This window comes from Salvelinus namaycush, chromosome 3 (genome assembly GCF_016432855.1).
Source record: "Salvelinus namaycush isolate Seneca chromosome 3, SaNama_1.0, whole genome shotgun sequence".
In the NCBI taxonomy this organism is placed as follows: Eukaryota; Metazoa; Chordata; class Actinopteri; order Salmoniformes; family Salmonidae; genus Salvelinus; species Salvelinus namaycush.
In genome coordinates, this window is record NC_052309.1 from 91,059,477 (window position 1) to 91,082,632 (window position 23,156).

The 23,156-nt window shown below is 46.7% G+C and overlaps 1 protein-coding gene across 1 annotated transcript in view; it reads left to right on the top strand.

The window, feature by feature from the left end:
- tbcd (tubulin folding cofactor D) overlaps positions 1–23,150 on the top strand; it is a gene marked incomplete at its 3' end in the record, with an annotated part of 62,722 nt that extends 39,572 nt beyond the window's left edge. Inside the window, 10 exon segments of the mRNA XM_038988712.1 lie at positions 841–997; positions 13,365–13,422; positions 13,897–13,926; positions 14,470–14,555; positions 20,325–20,346; positions 20,348–20,406; positions 20,832–20,905; positions 21,317–21,434; positions 21,977–22,037; positions 23,091–23,150. Of these exon segments, the coding sequence (XP_038844640.1) occupies positions 841–997; positions 13,365–13,422; positions 13,897–13,926; positions 14,470–14,555; positions 20,325–20,346; positions 20,348–20,406; positions 20,832–20,905; positions 21,317–21,434; positions 21,977–22,037; positions 23,091–23,150 (725 nt within the window).
- Between the last annotated feature and the right edge of the window lie 6 nt (positions 23,151–23,156).

Below are 23,156 nucleotides of genomic sequence, written 5' to 3' on the forward strand. Positions count from 1 at the left end.
AAGTTTTGCCTTGGTCATATGCCGTACACAGTCATAGGAGTTGAAGCTGCTTATTCCACCACAGTGGTTAAAACGTTCAAAGGGTTTCTCTCTTGGCAGTGAAAGATGTGAGAGGTGTTGGTTTACAGTGACACTATTAACCCCACCAGTCTCTGAGAGTCTTGCTTTAGAGTGAACCACAGAGGCCAGGGCCAATGAGGCGAGGACAGGAAGAGGATCTGATAGGTGGCATGACTTAGAATCCCACATGAACTACAAGCTGCCATGGTGATACAACTGTTGTCAGGGGAGATGGATAAACCTATGATGTGATTGGACTAATGGATTTAGTAAAACAGTAATAATACATTATAATACAGCTGTGTGTACCTTACACCACCAAAACGACAGTCACAATGAGTAATATATCACTTTATTAATGACCTACATATGAAGTTGTAATGAACTGCTTATACTTCTGAACTGTTTAAGATGTTATCTTTGTCTGTGGAATACTCATTTGTCTTTCTCTCCCCTTTCATCTCTCTCTCTCTCTCTCCCCACGCTGTCTCTCTCTCTCCCCCCCCCCACTCTCTCTCTCTCTCTCTCTCTCTCTCTCTCCCCCACTCTCTCTCTCTCTCTCTCCCTCATCTCTCTCTCTCCCCCACTCTCTGTCTCTCTCCCTCCCTCATCTCTCTCTCTCTCCCCAACTCTGTCTCTCTCTATCCCCCTCTCTCTCTCTCTCTCTCTATCCCTCCCCCTCTCTCTCTCTCCCCATTCCTCTCTCTCTCTCTCTATCCCTCCCCCTCTCTCTCTCTCCCCTTTCCTCTCTCTCTCTCCCTCATCTCTCTCTCCCTCCAGTGGTGCCTCTGATCCTGAAGGCCTTGGTCTATGATGAGAAGAGAGGAGCGTGTAGCGTTGGTTCTAACGTACGAGACGCAGCCTGCTACGTCTGCTGGGCCTTTGCCAGGGCCTACGAACCCACCGAGCTGAAGCCCTTCGTCACTCAGATCGCCTGGTAACACTCCTCTACTTCTTCATCATCCTCCTCCTCTGTCTCTCTGGCCCCGGTCGGGGTCAATTACGTTTTTAATTCAGTTAGTGAATTGATGTCAATTGAAGATTTGTGTGAACTTGCGCATCTCAAGGTAGGATTCTGCCCTAGTCATAGAGAAGGTTAAACATGGGCTTTTAGATTACACAATGTTTCCATTTTTTAAAGATTTGTTTTATTTAACTAGGCAGCTCAGTTAATAACAAATTCTTATTTACAATGACGGCCTAGGAACAGTGGGTTAACTGCCTTGTTCAGAGGCAGAACGACAGATTTTACCTCGGGGATTCGATCTAAATCAAATCAATCAAATGTATTTATATAGCCCTTCGTACATCAGCTGATATCTCAAAGTGCTGTACAGAAACCCAGCCTAATACCCCAAACAGCAAGCAATGCAGGTGTAGAAGCACGGTGGCTAGGAAAAACTCCCTAGAAAGGCCAAAACCTTGGAAGAAACCTAGAGAGGAACCAGGCTATGAGGGGTGGCCAGTCCTCTTCTGGCTGTGCCGGGTGGAGATTATAACAGAACATGGCCAAGATGTTCAAATGTTCATAAATGACCAGCATGGTCAAATAATAATAATCACAGTAGTTGTCGAGGGTGCAGCAAGTCAGCACCTCAGGAGTAAATGTCAGTTGGCTTTTCATAGCCGATCATTAAGAGTATCTCTACCGCTCCTGCGGTCTCTAGAGAGTTGAAAACAGCAGGTCTGGGACAGGTAGCACGTCCGGTGAACAGGTCAGGGTTCCATAGCCGCAGGCAGAACAGTTGAAACTGGAGCAGCAGCACGGCCAGGTGGACTGGGGACAGCAAGGAATCATCAGGCCAGCTAGTCCTGAGGCATGGTCCTAGGGCTCAGGTCCTCCGAGAGAGAGAAAGAAAGAGAGAATTAGAGAGAGCATACTTAAATGCACACAGGACACCGGATAAGACAGGAGAAGTACTCCAGATATAAACTGACCCTAGCCCCCCGACACACAAACTACTGCAGCATAAATACTGGAGGCTGAGACAGGAGGGGTCAGGAGAGACACTGTGGCCCCATCCGATGATACCCCCGGACAGGGCCAAACAGGAAGGATATAACCCCACCCACTTTGCCAAAGCACAGCCCCCACACCACTAGAGGGATATCTTCAACCACCAACTTACCATCCTGAGACAAGGCAGAGTATAGCCTTGTTATACTAGCAACCTATTGTTTACTGGCCCAACGCTCTAACCACTAGGCTACCTGCCGCCCCTACACTCTAACCACTAGGCTACCTGCCGCCCCTACACTCTAACCACTAGGCTACCTGCCGCCCCCACACTCTAACCACTACCTGCCGCCCCCACACTCTAACCGCTAGTCTACCTGCCGCCCCCACACACTCTATGTACTTGGGTCGTTATCGTAAGCCTCTGCTGCTCCTCATCCACACCTCAACGTAGACTACAAGCCTCTATCTCTTCCTCTCCTCATCCACACCTCAACATAGACTACAAACATCTATCTCTTCCTCTCCTCATCCACACCTCAACATAGACTACAGGCCTCTATCTCTGCCTCTCCTCATCCACACCTCAACGTAGACTACAAGTCTCTATCTCTTCCTCTCCTCATCCACACCTCAACGTAGACTACAGGCCTCTATCTCTGCCTCTCCTCATCCACACCTCAACGTAGACTACAGGCCTCTATCTCTTCCTCTCCTCATCCACACCTCAACGTAGACTACAGGCCTCTATCTCTTCCTCTCCTCATCCACACCTCAACGTAGACTACAGGCCTCTATCTCTTCCTCTCCTCATCCACACCTCAACGTAGACTACAGGCCTCTATCTCTTCCTCTCCTCATCCACACCTCAACGTAGACTACAGGCCTCTATCTCTTCCTCTCCTCATCCACACCTCAACGTAGACTACAGGCCTCTATCTCTTCCTCTCCTCATCCACACCTCAACGTAGACTACAAACATCTATCTCTGCCTGCTCCTCATCCACACCTCAACGTAGACTACAGGCCTCTATCTCTTCCTCTCCTCATCCACACCTCAACGTAGACTACAAGCCTCTATCTCTTCCTCTCCTCATCCACACCTCAACGTAGACTACAGGCCTCTATCTCTTCCTCTCCTCATCCACACCTCAACGTAGACTACAAACATCTGTCTCTGCCTGCTCCTCATCCACACCTCAACGTAGACTACAAGCCTCTATCTCTGCCTCTCCTCATCCACACCTCAACGTAGACTACAAGCCTCTATCTCTTCCTCTCCTCATCCACACCTCAACGTAGACTACAGGCCTCTATCTCTTCCTCTCCTCATCCACACCTCAACGTAGACTACAGGCCTCTATCTCTGCCTGCTCCTCATCCACACCTCAACGTAGACTACAAGCCTCTATCTCTTCCTCTCCTCATCCACACCTCAACATAGACTACAAACATCTATCTCTTCCTCTCCTCATCCACACCTCAACATAGACTACAGGCCTCTATCTCTGCCTCTCCTCATCCACACCTCAACGTAGACTACAAGTCTCTATCTCTTCCTCTCCTCATCCACACCTCAACGTAGACTACAGGCCTCTATCTCTGCCTCTCCTCATCCACACCTCAACGTAGACTACAGGCCTCTATCTCTTCCTCTCCTCATCCACACCTCAACGTAGACTACAGGCCTCTATCTCTTCCTCTCCTCATCCACACCTCAACGTAGACTACAGGCCTCTATCTCTTCCTCTCCTCATCCACACCTCAACGTAGACTACAGGCCTCTATCTCTTCCTCTCCTCATCCACACCTCAACGTAGACTACAGGCCTCTATCTCTTCCTCTCCTCATCCACACCTCAACGTAGACTACAGGCCTCTATCTCTTCCTCTCCTCATCCACACCTCAACGTAGACTACAAACATCTATCTCTTCCTCTCCTCATCTACACCTCAACATGATGAAACCATCTCCCTCTGGCTGTTAAGCCATACGACGTGTCTAACTGGTTTGGTTTGGAGCACTGTCCGGGCTTAATGCATTTCACAGACAGGCAGGCAGACGCTCCTTTGTCCCTGACAGGATTAAAGGTGCCTGAAGGTGTTACTGTGGAGGAGTGGGTTGTTTCTTGCCATGCTGAGGAGAGGGTGATGAGAGGAGGAAGTGATGAGTGGAGGGCCTTGGTTGTCAGTCAGGTGTCTCTGTGTGTGTTCAGGTCTCAGGTGTACCTCTTAGCTGTGCATGACTCCACACCTGTCCTGCCTGTGTCTGCAGAGAAGTTGACGTTCATTTACGTGCCCTGCCCCTCCCTCCCTCCCTCCCTCCCTCCCTCCCTCCCTCCCTCCCTCCCTCCCTCCCTCCCTCCCTCTGTGGACATGTCTGGGCCTGCGGGACCCTGTGACTATGCGGACTAGCTCTGCAGTGTCAGTTTTAACCCCCCCTCCACCAGCCTCCCGCTCCCTGCAGCCAGCCCTGCCAGGTTTCGCCTGGCGAGGTTGGTTTCGGTGGCTGTTTGGTACCGGGGCTCAGGCAAGCTCAGTCCTGCTCCAGATTCTTCAAAGCCTCGTGACATTTTTACTCCACTTTAGTGTGGCATTTACATACATACACACACACACATGCACATGCACAGGGGGTGGGGGGGTACGCACACAGACATGCACAGGGGGTGGGGGGGTACGCACACAGACATGCACAGGGGGTGGGGGGGTACGCACACAGACATTGTGCTTGGTCACTATGAAGCTCTGGAACTCAGGATATAAGGTGCAGGATGTCCCCAGGGGAACTCTTCTCCTCAGATGAGACTCTCTCGTTCTTTCTTTTCGTCCCCCCAGTTCATGGACTGGTGCCTCACTGAAACCACAGTGGTTAGTCAGGGTTAGTGTCCAGGGACAGAGAGAACAGAGTTAGTCAGGTTAGTGTCCAGGGACAGAGAGAACAGAGTTAGTCAGGTTAGTGTCCAGGGACAGAGAGAACAGAGTTAGTCAGGTTAGTGTCCAGGGACAGAGAGAACAGAGTTAGTCAGGTTAGTGTCCAGGGACAGAGAGAACAGAGTTAGTCAGGTTAGGGTTAGTGTCCAGGGACAGAGAGAACAGAGTTAGTCAGGTTAGTGTCCAGGGACAGAGAGAACAGAGTTAGTCAGGTTAGTGTCCAGGGACAGAGAGAACAGAGTTAGTCAGGGTTAGTGTCCAGGGACAGAGAGAACAGAGTTAGTCAGGTTAGTGTTCAGGGACAGAGAGAACAGAGTTAGTCAGGGTTAGTGTCCAGGGACAGAGAGAACAGAGTTAGTCAGGGTTAGTGTCCAGGGACAGAGAGAACAGAGTTAGTCAGGTTAGTGTCCAGGGACAGAGAGAACAGAGTTAGTCAGGTTAGGGTTAGTGTCCAGGGACAGAGAGAACAGAGTTAGTCAGGGTTAGTGTCCAGGGACAGAGAGAACAGAGTTAGTCAGGTTAGTGTCCAGGGACAGAGAGAACAGAGTTAGTCAGGTTAGTGTCCAGGGACAGAGAGAACAGAGTTAGTCAGGTTAGTGTCCAGGGACAGAGAGAACAGAGTTAGTCAGGGTTAGTGTCCAGGGACAGAGAGAACAGAGTTAGTCAGGTTAGTGTCCAGGGACAGAGAGAACAGAGTTAGTCAGGGTTAGTGTCCAGGGACAGAGAGAACAGAGTTAGTCAGGGTTAGTGTCCAGGGACAGAGAGAACAGAGTTAGTCAGGTTAGTGTCCAGGGACAGAGAGAACAGAGTTAGTCAGGGTTAGTGTCCAGGGACAGAGAGAACAGAGTTAGTCAGGTTAGTGTCCAGGGACAGAGAGAACAGAGTTAGTCAGGTTAGTGTCCAGGGACAGAGAGAACAGAGTTAGTCAGGTTAGGGTTAGTGTCCAGGGACAGAGAGAACAGAGTTAGTCAGGTTAGGGTCCAGGGACAGAGAGAACAGAGTTAGTCAGGTTAGTGTCCAGGGACAGAGAGAACAGAGTTAGTCAGGTTAGGGTTAGTGTCCAGGGACAGAGAGAACAGAGTTAGTCAGGTTAGTGTCCAGGGACAGAGAGAACAGAGTTAGTCAGGTTAGGGTTAGTGTCCAGGGACAGAGAGAACAGAGTTAGTCAGGTTAGGGTCCAGGGACAGAGAGAACAGAGTTAGTCAGGTTAGTGTCCAGGGACAGAGAGAACAGAGTTAGTCAGGTTAGTGTCCAGGGACAGAGAGAACAGAGTTAGTCAGGTTAGGGTCCAGGGACAGAGAGAACAGAGGTAGTCAGGTTAGTGTCCAGGGACAGAGAGAACAGAGTTAGTCAGGTTAGTGTCCAGGGACAGAGAGAACAGAGTTAGTCAGGTTAGTGTCCAGGGACAGAGAGAACAGAGTTAGTCAGGTTAGGGTCCAGGGACAGAGAGAACAGAGTTAGTCAGGTTAGTGTCCAGGGACAGAGAGAACAGAGTTAGTCAGGTTAGTGTCCAGGGACAGAGAGAACAGAGTTAGTCAGGTTAGTGTCCAGGGACAGAGAGAACAGAGTTAGTCAGGTTAGTGTCCAGGGACAGAGAGAACAGAGTTAGTCAGGTTAGGGTTAGTGTCCAGGGACAGAGAGAACAGAGTTAGTCAGGTTAGTGTCCAGGGACAGAGAGAACAGAGTTAGTCAGGTTAGGGTTAGTGTCCAGGGACAGAGAGAACAGAGTTAGTCAGGTTAGTGTCCAGGGACAGAGAGAACAGAGTTAGTCAGGTTAGGGTTAGTGTCCAGGGACAGAGAGAACAGAGTTAGTCAGGTTAGGGTCCAGGGACAGAGAGAACAGAGTTAGTCAGGTTAGTGTCCAGGGACAGGGAGAACAGAGTTAGTCAGGGTTAGTGTCCAGGGACAGAGAGAACAGAGTTAGTCAGGTTAGTGTCCAGGGACAGAGAGAACAGAGTTAGTCAGGTTAGTGTCCAGGGACAGAGAGAACAGAGTTAGTCAGGTTAGTGTCCAGGGACAGAGAGAACAGAGTTAGTCAGGTTAGGGTTAGTGTCCAGGGACAGAGAGAACAGAGTTAGTCAGGTTAGTGTCCAGGGACAGAGAGAACAGAGTTAGTCAGGTTAGGGTTAGTGTCCAGGGACAGAGAGAACAGAGTTAGTCAGGTTAGGGTCCAGGGACAGAGAGAACAGAGTTAGTCAGGTTAGTGTCCAGGGACAGAGAGAACAGAGTTAGTCAGGTTAGTGTCCAGGGACAGAGAGAACAGAGTTAGTCAGGTTAGGGTCCAGGGACAGAGAGAACAGAGTTAGTCAGGTTAGTGTCCAGGGACAGAGAGAACAGAGTTAGTCAGGTTAGTGTCCAGGGACAGAGAGAACAGAGTTAGTCAGGTTAGGGTTAGTGTCCAGGGACAGAGAGAACAGAGTTAGTCAGGTTAGTGTCCAGGGACAGAGAGAACAGGGTTAGTCAGGTTAGGGTTAGTGTCCAGGGACAGAGAGAACAGAGTTAGTCAGGTTAGGGTCCAGGGACAGAGAGAACAGAGTTAGTCAGGTTAGTGTCCAGGGACAGAGAGAACAGAGTTAGTCAGGTTAGTGTCCAGGGACAGAGAGAACAGAGTTAGTCAGGTTAGGGTCCAGGGACAGAGAGAACAGAGTTAGTCAGGTTAGTGTCCAGGGACAGAGAGAACAGAGTTAGTCAGGTTAGTGTCCAGGGACAGAGACAACAGAGTTAGTCAGGTTAGTGTCCAGGGACAGAGAGAACAGAGTTAGTCAGGTTAGTGTCCAGGGACAGAGAGAACAGAGTTAGTCAGGTTAGGGTCCAGGGACAGAGAGAACAGAGTTAGTCAGGTTAGTGTCCAGGGACAGAGAGAACAGGGTTAGTGTCCAGGGACAGAGAGAACAGAGTTAGTCAGGTTAGTGTCCAGGGACAGAGAGAACAGAGTTAGTCAGGGTTAGGGTCCAGGGACAGAGAGAACAGAGTTAGTCAGGTTAGTGTCCAGGGACAGAGAGAACAGAGTTAGTCAGGTTAGTGTCCAGGGACAGAGAGAACAGAGTTAGTCAGGTTAGTGTCCAGGGACAGAGAAAATAGAGTTAGTCAGGGTTAGTGTCCAGGGACAGAGAGAACAGAGTTAGTCAGGTTAGGGTTAGTGTCCAGGGACAGAGAGAACAGAGTTAGTCAGGTTAGTGTCCAGGGACAGAGAGAACAGAGTTAGTCAGGGTTAGTGTCCAGGGACAGAGAGAACAGAGTTAGTCAGGTTAGTGTCCAGGGACAGAGAGAACAGAGTTAGTCAGGTTAGTGTCCAGGGACAGAGAGAACAGAGTTAGTCAGGTTAGTGTCCAGGGACAGAGAGAACGGAGTTAGTCAGGTTAGTGTCCAGGGACAGAGAGAACAGAGTTAGTCAGGGTTAGTGTCCAGGGACAGAGAGAACAGAGTTAGTCAGGGTTAGTGTCCAGGGACAGAGAGAACAGAGTTAGTCAGGTTAGTGTCCAGGGACAGAGAGAACAGAGTTAGTCAGGGTTAGTGTCCAGGGACAGAGAGAACAGAGTTAGTCAGGGTTAGTGTCCAGGGACAGAGAGAACAGAGTTAGTCAGGTTAGTGTCCAGGGACAGAGAGAACAGTGTTAGTCAGGGTTAGTGTCCAGGGACAGAGAGAACAGAGTTAGTCAGGGTTAGGGTTAGTGTCCAGGGACAGAGAGAACAGAGTTAGTCAGGTTAGTGTCCAGGGACAGAGAGAACAGAGTTAGTCAGGTTAGGGTCCAGGGACAGAGAGAACAGAGTTAGTCAGGTTAGGGTTAGTGTCCAGGGACAGAGAGAACAGAGTTAGTCAGGGTTAGTGTCCAGGGACAGAGAGAACAGAGTTAGTCAGGTTAGGGTCCAGGGACAGAGAGAACAGAGTTAGTCAGGTTAGGGTTAGTGTCCAGGGACAGAGAGAACAGAGTTAGTCAGGTTAGGGTCCAGGGACAGAGAGAACAGAGTTAGTCAGGTTAGGGTTAGTGTCCAGGGACAGAGAGAACAGAGTTAGTCAGGTTAGGGTTAGTGTCCAGGGACAGAGAGAACAGAGTTAGTCAGGTTAGTGTCCAGGGACAGAGAGAACAGAGTTAGTCAGGTTAGTGTCCAGGGACAGAGAGAACAGAGTTAGTCAGGTTAGTGTCCAGGGACAGAGAGAACAGAGTTAGTCAGGTTAGTGTCCAGGGACAGAGAGAACAGAGTTAGTCAGGTTAGGGTCCAGGGACAGAGAGAACAGAGTTAGTCAGGTTAGTGTCCAGGGACAGAGAGAACAGAGTTAGTCAGGGTTAGTGTCCAGGGACAGAGAGAACAGAGTTAGTCAGGTTAGTGTCCAGGGACAGAGAGAACAGAGTTAGTCAGGGTTAGGGTCCAGGGACAGAGAGAACCGAGTTAGTCAGGTTAGTGTCCAGGGACAGAGAGAACAGAGTTAGTCAGGTTAGTGTCCAGGGACAGAGAGAACAGAGTTAGTCAGGTTAGTGTCCAGGGACAGAGAAAATAGAGTTAGTCAGGGTTAGTGTCCAGGGACAGAGAGAACAGAGTTAGTCAGGTTAGGGTTAGTGTCCAGGGACAGAGAGAACAGAGTTAGTCAGAGTTAGTGTCCAGGGACAGAGAGAACAGAGTTAGTCAGGTTAGTGTCCAGGGACAGAGAGAACAGAGTTAGTCAGGTTAGTGTCCAGGGACAGAGAGAACAGAGTTAGTCAGGTTAGTGTCCAGGGACAGAGAGAACGGAGTTAGTCAGGTTAGTGTCCAGGGACAGAGAGAACAGAGTTAGTCAGGGTTAGTGTCCAGGGACAGAGAGAACAGAGTTAGTCAGGTTAGTGTCCAGGGACAGAGAGAACAGAGTTAGTCAGGGTTAGTGTCCAGGGACAGAGAGAACAGAGTTAGTCAGGGTTAGTGTCCAGGGACAGAGAGAACAGAGTTAGTCAGGTTAGTGTCCAGGGACAGAGAGAACAGTGTTAGTCAGGGTTAGTGTCCAGGGACAGAGAGAACAGAGTTAGTCAGGGTTAGTGTCCAGGGACAGAGAGAACAGAGTTAGTCAGGTTAGTGTCCAGGGACAGAGAGAACAGAGTTAGTCAGGGTTAGTGTCCAGGGACAGAGAGAACAGAGTTAGTCAGGTTAGTGTCCAGGGACAGAGAGAACAGTGTTAGTCAGGGTTAGTGTCCAGGGACAGAGAGAACAGAGTTAGTCAGGGTTAGGGTTAGTGTCCAGGGACAGAGAGAACAGAGTTAGTCAGGTTAGTGTCCAGGGACAGAGAGAACAGAGTTAGTCAGGTTAGGGTCCAGGGACAGAGAGAACAGAGTTAGTCAGGTTAGGGTTAGTGTCCAGGGACAGAGAGAACAGAGTTAGTCAGGGTTAGTGTCCAGGGACAGAGAGAACAGAGTTAGTCAGGTTAGGGTCCAGGGACAGAGAGAACAGAGTTAGTCAGGTTAGGGTCCAGGGACAGAGAGAACAGAGTTAGTCAGGTTAGGGTTAGTGTCCAGGGACAGAGAGAACAGAGTTAGTCAGGTTAGTGTCCAGGGACAGAGAGAACAGAGTTAGTCAGGTTAGGGTCCAGGGACAGAGAGAACAGAGTTAGTCAGGTTAGTGTCCAGGGACAGAGAGAACAGAGTTAGTCAGGTTAGTGTCCAGGGACAGAGAGAACAGAGTTAGTCAGGGTTAGTGTCCAGGGACAGAGAGAACAGAGTTAGTCAGGTTAGTGTCCAGGGACAGAGAGAACAGAGTTAGTCAGGTTAGTGTCCAGGGACAGAGAGAACAGAGTTAGTCAGGGTTAGTGTCCAGGGACAGAGAGAACAGAGTTAGTCAGGTTAGTGTCCAGGGACAGAGAGAACAGAGTTAGTCAGGTTAGGGTCCAGGGACAGAGAGAACAGAGTTAGTCAGGTTAGTGTCCAGGGACAGAGAGAACAGAGTTAGTCAGGGTTAGTGTCCAGGGACAGAGAGAACAGAGTTAGTCAGGTTAGGGTCCAGGGACAGAGAGAACAGAGTTAGTTAGGGTTAGTGTCCAGGGACAGAGAGAACAGAGTTAGTCAGGGTTAGGGTCCAGGGACAGAGAGAACAGAGTTAGTCAGGTTAGTGTCCAGGGACAGAGAGAACAGAGTTAGTCAGGTTAGTGTCCAGGGACAGAGAGAACAGAGTTAGTCAGGGTTAGTGTCCAGGGACAGAGAGAACAGAGTTAGTCAGGGTTAGTGTCCAGGGACAGAGAAAACAGAGTTAGTCAGGTTAGTGTCCAGGGACAGAGAGAACAGAGTTAGTCAGGTTAGTGTCCAGGGACAGAGAGAACAGAGTTAGTCAGGGTTAGGGTCCAGGGACAGAGAGAACAGGGTTAGTGTCCAGGGACAGAGAGAACAGAGTTAGTCAGGTTAGTGTCCAGGGACAGAGAGAAGAGTGGGAGAGCCAACAGAGCCTGGGGCAGTTTCTCCCTCCCTACCTGGCTGCCTGGTTGGTTGGGGGGCTACCTGGCTGCCTGGTTGGTTGGGTGGCTGGCTGCCTGGTTGGTTGGTTGGGTGGCTGGCTGGTTGGTTGGGTGGCTGGCTGCCTGGTTGGTTGGGTGGCTTGCTGGCTGGCTGGCTGCCTGGTTGGTTGGGTGGCTGGCTGGCTGGCTGCCTGGTTGGTTGGGGGGCTGGCTGCCTGGTTGGGTGGCTGGCTGGTTGGGTGGCTGGCTGGCTGGCTGCCTGGTTGGGTGGCTGGCTGGCTGCCTGGTTGGTTGGGTGGGTGGCTGGCTGGCTGGCTGCCTGGTTGGGTGGCTGGCTGCCTGGTTGGTTGGGTGGCTGGCTGGCTGGCTGCCTGGATGGGGGGCTGGCTGGCTGGCTGCCTGCCTGCCTGGTTGGGTGGCTGGCTGGCTGCCTGGTTGGGGGGCTGGCTGGCTGCCTGGTTGGTTGGCTTGCTGGCTGTCAAAGGTACTGGGTATCCCTCAGCAGCCTAGTTCACACACCTACACCTTCCTATAACACTTAGAGGGAGGATGAAAAGAGGGAGGACAGAAAGAGATTGGGGAGGAGGAAACGAGGGAGGACAGAAATGGGTGGATGATTTGTAAGGAGAGAGAAGGGATGTCAACGGTGTGATCAAAGAGGTGGCCCGGAGTCAGTGATTACAGGATGGGCCCGGAGTCAGTGACTACAGGAGGGTCCCGGAGTCAGTGACTACAGGAGGGTCCCGGAGTCAGTGACTACAGGAGGGTCCCGGAGTCAGTGACTACAGGAGGGTCCCGGAGTCAGTGACTACAGGAGGGTCCCGGAGTCAGTGACTACAGGAGGGTCCCGGAGTCAGTGACTACAGGAGGGTCCCGGAGTCAGTGACTACAGGAGGGTCCCGGAGTCAGACACTAGAGGATGGGCCCAGAGTCAGTGACTACAGGGGGGGGGGCCCGGAGTCAGTGACTACAGGGGGGGGGCCCGGAGTCAGTGACTACGGGGGGGGCCCCGGAGTCAGTGACTACAGGAGGATCCCGGAGTCAGTGACTACAGGAGGGTCCCGGAGTCAGTGACTACAGGAGGGTCCCGGAGTCAGTGACTACAGGAGGGTCCCGGAGTCAGTGACTACAGGAGGGTCCCGGAGTCAGTGACTACAGGAGGGTCCCGGAGTCAGTGACTACAGGAGGGTCCCGGAGTCAGTGACTACAGGAGGGTCCCGGAGTCAGTGACTACAGGAGGGTCCCGGAGTCAGTGACTACAGGGGGGGCCCGGAGTCAGTGACTACAGGAGGGGCCCAGAGTCAGTGACTACAGGAGGGTCCCAGAGTCAGTGACTACAGGAGGGTCCCAGAGTCAGTGACTACAGGAGGGGCCCAGAGTCAGTGACTACAGGAGGGGCCCAGAGTCAGTGACTACAGGAGGGGCCCAGAGTCAGTGACTACAGGAGGGGCCCAGAGTCAGTGACTACAGGAGGGCCCCGGAGTCAGTGACTACAGGGGGGCCCCGGAGTCAGTGACTACAGGGGGGGCCCAGAGTCAGTGACTACAGGAGGGCCCCGGAGTCATATGTAATCATACATTCCTTCAGGTTGTTGTTGTTGGCACAATGTCAACTTGTTGAATTTTGGTTCTCAGCACAGATTAGGTTGTTTTTCTTCATTTGGTCGACCAAGAAACTGGCAAACACTTTACTTGAGTGGTAGTTTAGTAGTTCATACTTTTATCATCAACCACAAGGTCCAACTTGGGTTGTTGTTCTTCAAGGGTTCTCTCCTGTCCGATCATAGTAATGACTTCACTGTGGCCCAACACCAATACAAAGGCATAAAGGTAATAAATAAATTCACCTGCCTGTGTATCAGTGTGTTTATCTGTCCTTCTATTTGTCTTTCTCTTTCTCTCTCTCTCTCTCTCTCTCTCTCTCTCTCTCTCTCTCTCTCTCTCTCTCTCTCTCTCTCTCTGTCTCTCTCTCTCTGTCTCTCTGTCTCTCTCTGTCTCTCTCTCCAGTGCTCTGGTGATCACTGCTGTGTTTGACCGAAACATCAACTGTCGTAGAGCTGCATCAGTGAGTGACCACTCTCTCTGTCTGTTTCAGTCTCGCTCTCTCGTACACGTATCAAACCATGTATCAAGGTTGAGAAATTCCGTTTTTAATTCAATAAATCCAGGGAATTAATTGAAATTCAATTTATATGTTCAAAAATCATCATAGAAAATAATGGTCCATTTTTTTATGAATTAATTTAATTTTAATTAACTTTCTGGATTGTCTGAATTGACCCTGACCCTGTCATTTATATCAGATCTGACTACTGACTATTATCTAACTACTGTCTCTTAGACCCTGACCCTGTCATTTATATCAGATCTGACTACTGACTATTATCTAACTACTGTCTCTTAGACCCTGTCATTTATATCAGATCTCACTACTGACTATTATCTAACTACTGTCTCTTAGACCCTGTCATTTATATCAGATCTTACTACTGACTATTATCTAACTACTAAACTGTGTATTTTTCTCTTTCTCTTCCAGGCTGCCTTCCAGGAGAATGTGGGAAGACAGGTTTGTGAACCCAGTTACCAAAACCATAGGTTATTAGTTATTACATGACTAATGCTATGATACACAGTACATTTGAGTTATAATGTTAACCTACCATCCAGGTGTAACTGTAACCTGCCCTGACTGTCACTAAAGTCCTTTAAACAGATCATCAACTAATATGCTTTGTGTGCCGCCACCAGCCTGCCAAGCTTGGCATCAGATCTAGTGACTAGTTATCAAAATGTAATTACCTTTGAGATGTCATATTATTTCAAATGTTCATATCATTTCAACTGTTCATATCATTTCAACTGTTCATATCATTTCAACTGTTCATATCATTCCTTGTGGCTCATATTGTACACCATGGGTTTACTGATGGACACAGAGGTGTTTTGGTAACCTTGCCTGAGACCTGGAGATTTGTGTTAGCTCCCTGGTCTAATGCATAGGCTTTAGGTCAGCGGGCTAACAGGAGACCTGGGTTGGAACCCAGTCGGTCACACTGAAACCACTGTTCTCTTGGCACATAGATGTGATCCCTTGCCTCTCTGTCTCCAGGGCACGTTCCCCTACGGTATCGACATCGTAGTAGCAGCTGACTACTTTGCTGTTGGGAACCTGACCAAGTGTTACCTGTCCATCAGGTGAGTTTAAGATACTCTACAGAGGTTTGACCTCTAGGGGAGCTCTTGAGCCAAAATGGACCTCCTTAATAACTAGACACAGTAAATTAACCAGGTTTCCATCCAACCTTTTCATGAGGATGAATTACCTGTCCATCAGGTGAGTTAAAGATACTCTACAGAGGTTTGACCTCTAGGGGAGCTCTTGAGCCAAAACGGACCTCCTTAATAACTAGACACAGTATATTAACCAGGTTTCCATCCAACCTTTTCATGAGGATGAATTACCTGTCCATCAGGTGAGTTAAAGATAGTCTACAGAGGTTTGACCTCTAGGGGAGCTCTTGAGCCAAAATGGACCTCCTTAATAACTAGACACAGTATATTAACCAGGTTTCCATCCAACCTTTTCATGAGGATGAATTACCTGTCCATCAGGTGAGTTAAAGATAGTCTACAGAGGTTTGACCTCTAGGGGAGCTCTTGAGCCAAAATGGACCTCCTTAATAACTAGACACAGTATATTAACCAGGTTTCCATCCAACCTTTTCATGAGGATGAATTACCTGTCCATCAGGTGAGTTAAAGATACTCTACAGAGGTTTGACCTCTAGGGGAGCTCTTGAGCCAAAACGGACCTCCTTAATAACTAGACACAGTATATTAACCAGGTTTCCATCCAACCTTTTCACGAGGATGAATTACCTGCCGGGAATGTGGGTACAATTTCATAATTGTCGACAGACAATTTGTTTGTTCGACATATTGGGATCTTTTTGTGTCTGTAAAATGTATTATGTGAGAAATAGCGGTGGAAACGTCTTTATGCGCAAATATACAGTACCATTCAAAAGTTTGGACACACCTTCTCATTCCAGGGTGTGCCAAGAGTGTGCAAAGCTGTCATTAAGGCAAAGGGTGGCTACTTTGAAGAATCTCATATACAATATATTTTGATTTATTTAACACTTGTTTTGGTCACTACATGGTTCCATATGTTATTTAATAGTTTTAATGTCTTCTCTATTCATCTACAATGTAGAAAATAGTAAAGACAAACCCTTGAATGAGTAGGTGTGTCCACATGTTTGACTGGTACTGTAGATATAATAATCATCATATGGAAGTAAAACTGTGAGTCACGTGATGATATGGTGTGTTGTCCTCCCACTACGACTCAGGTAACATGCTGGTTAATAAGCTACAGATGAAATAAGTTGTGATGAACTTTACAGGGAGGTGAAAGTGCACAGTGATGAGCTTGATGTTCCTTTACCAATAAATATCGACTTATTCTGGGGACATGATGATCGATGCTTCAATGCTTGGCTGCCGTTTGCAAGCTGTTGGCCAGAGCCCACATGCCAAGACCAGTGTGGGCACATTTGTTATGTAACGCAACAATTTTTGGGACAAAAATACTTAACCGCAAAATAAATTGTTTATATGCACTAAGTCGTCACGCACAGCATTTTATCCTCAACAAACCATTCGATGGAAACACATCTGATATTTTTTTATGCACATTTTTGAATATTCTCATGAAAGCCAATTGTCACCAATTGGATGAAACCTAGCTGGTGTCTAGACATGACCTCTTTGGACAGAAAGGGGCATAGACAGGAACACAGAACAGTACATTACAACATGCACAGTAACATATCGATAGAGAGACATGTCCCAGACAGAAACACAGAACAGTACATTACAACATGCACAGTAACATATCGATAGAGAGACATGTCCCAGACAGAAACACAGAACAGTACATTACAACATGCACAGTAACATATCGATAGAGAGACATGTCCCAGACAGGAACACAGAACAGTACATTACAACATGCACAGTAACATATCGATAGAGAGACATGTCCCAGACAGGAACACAGTACATTACAACATGCACAGTAACATATCGATAGAGAGACATGTCCCAGACAGGAACACAGAACAGTACATTACAACATGCACAGTAACATATCGATAGAGAGACATGTCCCAGACAGAAACACAGAACAGTACATTACAACATGCACAGTAACATATCGATAGAGAGACATGTCCCAGACAGAAACACAGAACAGTACATTACAACATGCACAGTAACATATCGATAGAGAGACATGTCCCAGACAGGAACACAGAACAGTACATTACAACATGCACAGTAACATATCGATAGAGAGACATGTCCCAGACAGGAACACAGAACAGTACATTACAACATGCACAGTAACATATCGATAGAGAGACATGTCCCAGACAGGAACACAGAACAGTACATTACAACATGCACAGTAACATATCGATAGAGAGACATGTCCCAGACAGAAACACAGAACAGTACATTACAACATGCACAGTAACATATAGATAGAGAGACATGTCCCAGACAGGAACACAGTACATTACAACATGCACAGTAACATATCGATAGAGAGACATGTCCCAGACAGGAACACAGAACAGTATATTACAACATGCACAGTAACATATCGATAGAGAGACATGTCCCAGACAGGATCACAGAACAGTACATTACAACATGCACAGTAACATCCCGATAGAGAGACATGTCCCAGACAGGAGCTTGAAGTGTTCAGCTGGAGTCATAGTTGACAGATGCTGAGACGTGACAGTCAGGTGTCTCATTGTGACATAGCTACGTGTCTCTGAGACCATCATCCGCGGTGGGGGGGGACACAGCCCGAACGAGCACCTCCCCACAATTCCCAAGCAACGCGTCTCCGTTACACGTCCTCTATTCATTTGAATGTGTTGACAGTTGGAGAAATTGCTTGAGCTGCACTAAAGAATTTGAAAAATCTCAAAGGTCAACCCAATATTCTTGAACACTGCTGTGGGTAATTGTACACATTTAGGCCTTCTTCTCAGAGGGTTGTGTCTTTAGAAACCATTTCCCTGTGTGTGTGAGGGGAGTTACCTGGTAGTAGTAGTATATTTTACACTACCCAGAACCACACAACATAGCTGTACTATCTGGCCTTAGTTAAATGGAGCCTGCCCCTTTTTATATTGTAGAAGTAGTTTTTTGTGAAGGAGTGAGCATAGGACAGGTCCTTTATATTGTAGAAGTAGTTTTTTGTGAAGGAGTGTGCATAGGACAGGTCCTTTATTTTGTAGAAGTAGTTTTTTGTGAAGGAGTGAGCATAGGACAGGTCCTGTATATTGTAGAAGTAGTTTTTTGTGAAGGAGTGTACATAGGACAGGTCCTTTATATTGTAGAAGTAGTTTTTTGTGAAGGAGTGTACATAGGACAGGTCCTATATATTATAGAAGTAGTATTTTGTGAAGGAGTGAGCATAGGACAGGTCCTTTATATTGTAGAAGTAGTTTTTTGTGAAGGAGTGTGCATAGGACAGGTCCTTTATATTGTAGAAGTAGTTTTTTGTGAAGGAGTGAGCATAGGACAGGTCCTTTATATTGTAGAAGTAGTTTTTTGTGAAGGCGTGTGCATAGGACAGGTCCTTTATATTGTAGAAGTAGTTTTTTGTGAAGGAGTGTGCATAGGACAGGTCCTTTATAATGTAGAAGTAGTTTTTTGTGAAGGAGTGTACATAGGACAGGTCCTTTATATTGTATAAGTAGTTTTTTGTGAAGGCGTGTGCATAGGACAGGTCCTTTATATTGTAGAAGTAGTTTTTTTGTGAAGGAGTGTGCATAGGACAGGTCCTTTATATTGTAGAAGTAGTTTTTTGTGAAGGAGTGTACATAGGACAGGTCCTTTATATTGTAGAAGTAGTTTTTTTGTGAAGGCGTGTGCATAGGACAGGTCCTTTATATTGTCGACGTAGTTTTTTGTGAAGGAGTGTGCATAGGACAGGTCCTTTATGTTGAACCATAGACATTTTCTCTTCTTCTCAATGCGTCGCTGACATCTCAGGTATCTGAGCTGTCACAGCCCTGCCTCTCTGTAGAATGTGACTGTCACCATAGGTGCCCTGCGGCTGTGTCACTGACTGCGTCTGATATGCCAACCTATTCTCTACCGCCCCTTGTTTAACGTAGGGCACTAGAATGCCATTTCAAACGCAGCCCTGCCTCTCTGTAGAATGTGCCACCATCCTAATCCTATGAGTGACGTCTCTACCACCACCTATACTGTCAGAGTAAACATTCCTCCCACATCATAGAACCTGTTGAAGAATGTAGCCCCGGGGGAGACCGACTTCCCTTCTGACTGGAGCAGCAGAGTACTGTTGAGGACCAAGATGTTGTTGAGGAAATAAACAATATGACAATATGTTCTGTAGGCTGACGCTGAATGGTGTTGAAAAGGAGCCTTCAAATAGCTGTGTCCAGTACTGTAGTTAGTTAGCTGTGTCCAGTACTGTAGTTAGTTAGCTGGGTCCAGTACTGTAGTTAGTTAGCTGTCTCCAGTGCTGTAGTTAGTTAGCTGGGTCCAGTACTGTAGTTAGTTTTTAAATCAAATCAAATGTTCTTGGTCACATACACATGGTTAGCAGATGTTAATGTGAGCGTAGCGAAATGCTTGTGCTTCTAGTTCCGACCGTGCAGTAATATCTAACGAGTAATCTAACAATTTCACAACAATTACCTTATACACACAAGTGTAAAGGAATGAATACGAATATGTACATATAAATATATGGATGACTGATGGCCGTGTGGCATAGGCAAGATGCAGTAGATGGTATAGAGTACAGTATATACATATGAGATGAGTAATGTAGGGTATGTAAACATTATATGAAGTGGCATTGTTTAAAGTGGCTAGTGATACATTTATTACATACATTTTCCATTATTAAAGTGGCTGGAGTCGAGTCAGAATGTTGACAGCATCCACTCAACGTTAGTGACGGCTGTTTAACAGTCTGATGGCCTTGAGATAGAAGCTGTTTTTCAGTCTCTCGGTCCCAGCTTTGATGCACCTGTACTGACCTCGCCTTTTGGATGACAGCGGGGTGAACAGGCAGTGGCTCGTTATAACATTACCTGTATTAGTAGTTGTTATAACATTACCTGTAGTAGTAGTTGTTATAACATTACCTGTGGTAGTAGTTGTTATAACATTACCTGTGGTAGTAGTTGTTATAACATTACCTGTAGTAGTAGTTGTTATAACATTACCTGTAGTAGTAGTTGTTATAACATTACCTGTAGTAGTAGTTGTTATAACATTACCTGTAGTAGTAGTTGTTATAACATTACCTGTAGTAGTAGTAGTTATAACATTACCTGTAGTAGTAGTAGTTGTTATAACATTACCTGTAGTAATAGTAGTTGTTATAACATTACCTGTAGTAGTAGTTGTTATAACATTACCTGTAGTAGTAGTTGTTATAACATTACCTGTAGTAGTAGTTGTTATAACATTACCTGTAGTAGTAGTTGTTATAACATTACCTGTAGTAGTAGTTGTTATAACATTACCTGTAGTAGTAGTAGTTATAACATTACCTGTAGTAGTAGTTGTTATAACATTACCTGTAGTAGTAGTTGTTATAACATTACCTGTAGTAGTAGTTGTTATAACATTACCTGTAATAGTAGTTGTTATAACATTACCTGTAGTAGTAGTTGCTATAACATTACCTGTAGTAGTAGTTGTTATAACATTACCTGTAGTAGTAGTTGCTATAACATTACCTGTAGTAGTAGTTGCTATAACATTACCTGTAGTAGTAGTTGTTATAAACATTACCTGTAGTAGTAGCTGCTATAACATTACCTGTAGTAGTAGCTGTTGTAACATTACCTGTAGTAGTAAAATAGTAATAACCTCTTGCCTCTTTCTCTTCAGTGTTTACATCGCCAGTTTCCCAGGAATACACCAGGCCCATGATAGACCACTTGGTAGCCATGAAGATCAACCACTGGGACGGGTAAGTCCTTTCCTGTCCTCATCCATGTCCTTTAGACTGTGATCAAATTCTTTCAAATACTGTACTTGATTTAGTTTGCCCGTTACCATGGATCCAATGGAATAGTCCCAGAAGCTAAACCAATAGAATAGTCCCAGAAGCTAAACCAATGGAATAGTCACAGAAGCTAAACCAATAGAATAGTCCCAGAAGCTAAACCAATGGAATAGTCCCAGAAGCTAAAACCAATAGAATAGTCCCAGAAGCTAAATCAAGCACACCTCAAGTTAGTATTTGTCGTATGTGTTTGTCCCAAGTGGGATGTCCGTATGCCAGCCTGCTGCCATTAAAGCCTTGGTACTGTGTATAGCCTATTAGAGTAGAAGCAGTTGTATGTAATGGAGAAAGTGGACTTTTCCTCTGCATGTGTATCTGTTGTGTTGCAGGGTGATTCGACAGCTAGCGACAAAGGCTTTGCATAATCTGACGCCTCAAGCACCTGATTATATGGCCACAACAGGTGAGCTATGTCATTGGTCCTGTTTCCTACCTGCTGTAACACAACACAGTGTCTTACTGTGGAATGGACTGGGTGACATTCAGCTGCAGTCACTGTTGTGTCTGGGTCCTCATATCTGTCAAGTTGTTATTGAATGATTTAAGTGTTTATAATGAACACACAGAGAACACACAGAGAGAGGTCAAAGGGCAGTAGGCCAGATTTGAAACTATAGTGAAATCGTAGACGGGTGCCGGAGGCTGTGGCATTACAGGTAGACCATCCAGGCTGGTAATATTAAAGTAAATGAACCACACACACACCCCTGTGCAGACTGTTGATGTTCTGTCAGGTGTCCCTGCAAAGAATGAAAAGACACATACAATAATTGAGTTAAAATGACGTTTTATATTTTGACGGTTGTATTTTCAGTTATGCCTCAGCTGTTGCCCATAGCGCTGGGCATTGATCTACACAGTCGCCATGGCGCCATTCTGGCATCTGCCGAGATCAGCCACGCCCTCTACAAGCTGGCCAATCAGAACAACAGGTACTGCAACCTCACCTCTCAACCAACCAATCACAGTATTGGCTGTACTTATAGGAAAAACCACATAAACGTTGTTATTTTGTAAAATCCCGTCCGCAATGACAGCTTTTGTTTTGCATATCGGAATTCAAATGGCACTCTCACGTCTGAGCGATCTGTTTCTGCAGGCGCCTGGTAACCGTTGAATAACATGAGAAAATAGAAGGAAACCCACACACTGAATAATCGGACGCCTCAAGCACCTGATTATATGGCCACAACAGGTGACACCCATTAATAAGCTTTACCAATCGGTCTCATATGTAGAGCTTATTAAACAGCCCTGTGTGGGTTTCCTTCTATTTTCTCTGTTTTGCATATCGACCCATGATTTGACTTCCTGATTTGACTTAAGCCCTTGGCTCCTATAAAGTCATAGGTCATTGACCGTCTCTATATCTCTTGTAGACCCAACTGTGTGTGAGATATGTGCTATCTGGGGGTGTTGAACATTTCTGTTGTTCGCTGTGGACAGTAACATTGTATTGTAACTGGATTGTAGGACCGGTGACGGAGCTCATCTCTTCAGACTGTGTGGATGGACTCAAGAGCATTCACCAGAGGGTGAGTTCACTTCTCGCTTGCTACGCTCTCTCTTTCTCTCTGTCTCTCACTACCCCCCCCCCCCCCATCTGTCTCTCTCTCTTGCCCTCTTCTCTCCTCCAGTGTCTTTTCACCCACATACATGTTGTCTCAAGTGTTGACCATTCACTGAGTCATTTGTACCAACATAGGTACATGTTGTTGTCAGTCTCCTGAGTCAGTTGTACCAACATAGGTACATGTTGTTGTCAGTCTCCTGAGTCAGTTGTACCAACATAGGTACATGCTGTTGTTGTCAGTCTCCTGAGTCAGTTGTACCACCATAGGTACATGTTGATGTTGTCAGTCACCTGAGTCAGTTGTACCAACATAGGTACATGTTGATGTTGTCAGTCTCCTGAGTCAGTTGTACCACCATAGGTACATGTTGTTGTCAGTCTCCTGAGTCAGTTGTACCAACATAGGTACATGTTGTTTGTCAGTCTCCTGAGTCAGTTGTACCAACATAGGTACATGTTAATGTTGTCAGTCTCCTGAGTCAGTTGTACCAACATAGGTACATGTTTGTCAGTCTCCTGAGTCAGTTGTACCAACATAGGTACATGTTGATGTTGTCAGTCTCCTGAGTCAGTTGTACCAACATAGGTACATGTTAATGTTGTCAGTCTCCTGAGTCAGTTGTACCAACATAGGTACATGTTAATGTTGTCAGTCTCCTGAGTCAGTTGTACCAACATAGGTACATGTTGATGTTGTCAGTCTCCTGAGTCAGTTGTACCAACATAGGTACATGTTAATGTTGTCAGTCTCCTGAGTCAGTTGTACCAACATAGGTACATGTTGATGTTGTCAGTCTCCTGAGTCAGTTGTACCAACATAGGTACATGTTAATGTTGTCAGTCTCCTGAGTCAGTTGTACCAACATAGGTACATGTTGAATGTTGTCAGTCACCTGAGTCAGTTGTACCAACATAGTACATGTTATGTTGTCAGTCTCCTGAGTCAGTTGTACCAACATAGGTACATGTCTGTTCATCTCTAAACATGTCGTCATGTGTTGGTTTTGTCTTCCAGCTATTTGACAGAAAGCAGTACAGGTCAGCACTGTTATTTTACACATTTTACTCATTCTTTTTTAGA